This window comes from Chrysochloris asiatica, unplaced genomic scaffold (assembly GCF_000296735.1).
Source record: "Chrysochloris asiatica unplaced genomic scaffold, ChrAsi1.0 scaffold00040, whole genome shotgun sequence".
Taxonomy (NCBI): domain Eukaryota; kingdom Metazoa; phylum Chordata; class Mammalia; order Afrosoricida; family Chrysochloridae; genus Chrysochloris; species Chrysochloris asiatica.
The window spans coordinates 6,108,954-6,112,201 of NW_006408558.1; the positions used below are offsets into that span (position 1 = coordinate 6,108,954).

Genomic DNA, 3,248 nt, shown 5'->3' on the forward strand with positions numbered 1-3,248 from the left:
GGCTGGTAAGCTTGAACTGCCAACCTTGCAGTTCAAACTACCTTTGCAGTCCAGCGCATTAACCCACAGCGCCACACCAGGCCTTCTCTCTAAAGATGACAGCCTAGGAAACCCTATGGAGCAGGTCTACTCTGTCTTGTAGGGTTGTTATGAATCAGAATCAACTCCATGATACAAAACAAGAAATGTAAAAGTATGATTTCCCTAAGATCTTTTCCAGATCTAGGATTTGACATTGCTGTGGTTTAATCAGGAGTCCTAGTAGCGCATCGGTCAAAGCACTTGCCCAGAGGTGCAGGAGAAAGATGAGTTTCACCTTGGAAACCCTCTGGAGCAGTGCTACTGTCTCCTGTAGGGTGGTTATGAGTCAGGATTGATGTGCTAGCAATGGTTTGAGCTTGGTGATTTAATTTTCATGTACTTTTAAAGAAAATATTCTAGCTGAATTAATTTGAAATCAGGTAAAAGGAGACTGCATATGCTCCTCTTTGCCATCATCATTGAAGTATTGAGTTCACCAGGCTGCTATTGATCCTAAAAACACTTTATTAAGGAGTTGAAAAAGTAAAACATTCACCCCAGGAGACTATTTTCTGAGCGCTCACTGACCTGAACCAATAGGAGCGTTCGATTGACTTTATAAGTGGGTGACTGAAGCAGGGTTTTTTCAGTCCTTGGTGACTTTTGGTGATCATATCCACATGTGGACTGTATTACAGCTAGCCCCAAATTCACACCTCTCACTAGTATCCTAAACCTTTCTATATGCATCTTGGCAGCTCCAAGATGATATCTGCTGGCTCTCTTGTGTTTAATGAGTCCAGAATGAGCTCAGACTCAGTTCTCCTCCTAACTGAATGCTGTGTTTGGTGAATGGGCTGCCAATCTCAATGACAAAATTAGGATTTCTACCGTACCTCTTGTTTCTTCTTGTCTCACTTTCGGAGCTTTGGTGTCTCTTTCCTTTCTTTCCTTTATTCCCGCATAGCAAGTCAGTTACTAAAGCCCTATTACTTATAGCTTCTTCTAGATTTTTTATTTCTCTTTTGCTCCACAAGTATCTGTCACCTTCCCTCTTAATCAGTAAATGCTAATGAAAGAATGAGTAAAAATCAAGGCATCCAACACTCCAATAGGCTTCTCTTGTTTCACAATGAAACTGGATCCTTGAAATTATTTTGTGGTTTCTTTTTTAAGGAAACTACTACATATCTTAAGAAGCCCTAGTGATCTAATGGGTTACACATTGGGCTGCTAACAACTAGGTCAGCAGTTCAAGTCCACCAGCTGCTCCATGGGAGAATGAGGAGGCTTTCTGTTCCCATAAAGAACAGCCTCAAACCCTATACAGGGTTGCTATGAGTAGGAAATGACTCAACAGCATACAATTACCATCATCGCTACATATTTTAATCTTTAAGGTAGATACTTTGTGTCTTTTAAAACAGCAGTATGACTTTTGATCCTTACCTTAACCTCTTATTTTAAAAACTATAGCTGATGCAGTGAACAATGCAGCTGGCTTTGGGTTCAGCGGAGTGGATGAGAATGGAAATTTCTGTTGGGATCTGATTTCTAACCTAAACATCTGGAAAATTGAGGTGAGTATGTTATGCTTTGGGATTAAACTTCCATAGTGAATAAAGCAAAAGGTATCATTGGCAGTTCTTCATCCACTGGTTCGGGGAAAGCTGCTGTCAAGGAAATGACAGGTCAAGCAGCTTTCTAAACAATCTGCATCTCTGAATTTTCTTCCCACTTGTTTCTCAGATGTCTACTTTCTCGACAGTTTTAAGATTCAAGGAGGAATGACACACAGACTGAAAAAGAGCCAGGAAAAATCTTTGTGTAGCTTACATTCCTATTCTTTCAACTCAAAAGTACATCTGTCATTTTGCTCTTGTTCACATTCTGCTTTCCACAGTCAGGAGCACAAAACGGAAAGGTCCTGTACTTAAAATTCAGTACTGCAAATGTTCTCTGCGCTTCCTTTGAAAACATGTCTAGTCCATACAGTCTCTCTCTCTCTTTTTAAAATGTTTTATTGTGAATTATGTGATCATTTACATGGAAGAACATTAGCTTTACATCCATCCTCTCATATATCGTTTCATTGCCATGGTTACAATCCCCTCCATGCATCATCAACCAACCAAAGGGTATATACCCTGCAAGCCTGCACCCCCATTCATCAGCACACAGCCCCTCTTCCTCTCTGGGTCTAAAGTTCCCAGCTGCTCCATCTCTCATGTCATCGTCTCTGCCTCCATCTCTGGTGTCACTGCTTCTCTGGGTGGGGTCCCGCTCTACGATCTTCTCCCTTGATGGTTCCAGGGACCTCTGCTCCTAGACTGAAAAGTTAATCACTCTCCTCCTTGGTACAAAACGTCTACCTTTACATTTCCAACCCTCACAATCAGTCCTGATAACAATTATTCACTGTTGTATCACAAGAGACCTATCCGCATTGCCTTTCATCAGCCCTGCTTTATACAGACTAGATACTACTCAGTGGAGAGTCTACCTTCCTCCATGCCCTTTGGATCTAGGTTCCCTCTTGAAAACTTATAAGCCAGTCACTTCTTGCCTTTGAAGCGTCTCCCCCCACCACCACCCCATTTTGGATGGCCAATGTCCAATTTGCCCATCCCTGTCTACTCTGTGTATGGAGGGGATGGGAATGATCCTTGCTGTAAAAATTTGTTCCCTCTTTTGAGCTACTGCATACATAGGTGTAGGTCAAGTTCATCAAATTGTATCAGATTACCCTTTTTTTTTTCCTCTTCTTCTTCTAGTCGAGCTCTGATCATCCAGTTATTGAAGCCAGGTCAAGTGGGTATTATCTGCAAGTGTGGGTGTTCTTGTGCGTATATGCCCTCTCTTATCAGCTGGATGCTTCACACTGCACTCTAGTTTCTGGATACTCGATTCTGTTCCGTTGATCTTTGTATCTTTCATTATACCACTGTAGCCGTGTAGTAAATTTTGAAGTTGGGGAGTGAGAGGCCTCCAACCTTATTCTTCTTCTTAAGCAGTGCTTTGCTTATCCTGGATCTCTTTCCTTTCCATATAGATTTGTAATTGTTTTTTCAATCTCTTTGAAGAATGTTCTTGGAATCTGGATTGGGATTGCATTATATGTGTAAATTGCTTTGGGCAGTATTGCATTTTCACTATGTTAAGTCTTCCTATCCAGGAGCATAGTACATTCTTCCATTTTTATAGGTCTCTTTTGGTTTCTTGTAGTA

At 41.3% G+C, this 3,248-nt stretch overlaps 1 protein-coding gene across 1 annotated transcript in view; it reads left to right on the top strand.

The window, feature by feature from the left end:
* Positions 1 to 3,248, top strand: part of MBOAT1 (membrane bound O-acyltransferase domain containing 1) — a 159,868-nt gene that overhangs the window by 129,482 nt on the left and 27,138 nt on the right. Inside the window, exon 9 of the mRNA XM_006860789.1 lies at positions 1,498 to 1,601. Within this exon, the coding sequence (XP_006860851.1) occupies positions 1,498 to 1,601 (104 nt within the window). The remainder of the gene's footprint in view (positions 1 to 1,497; positions 1,602 to 3,248) is intronic.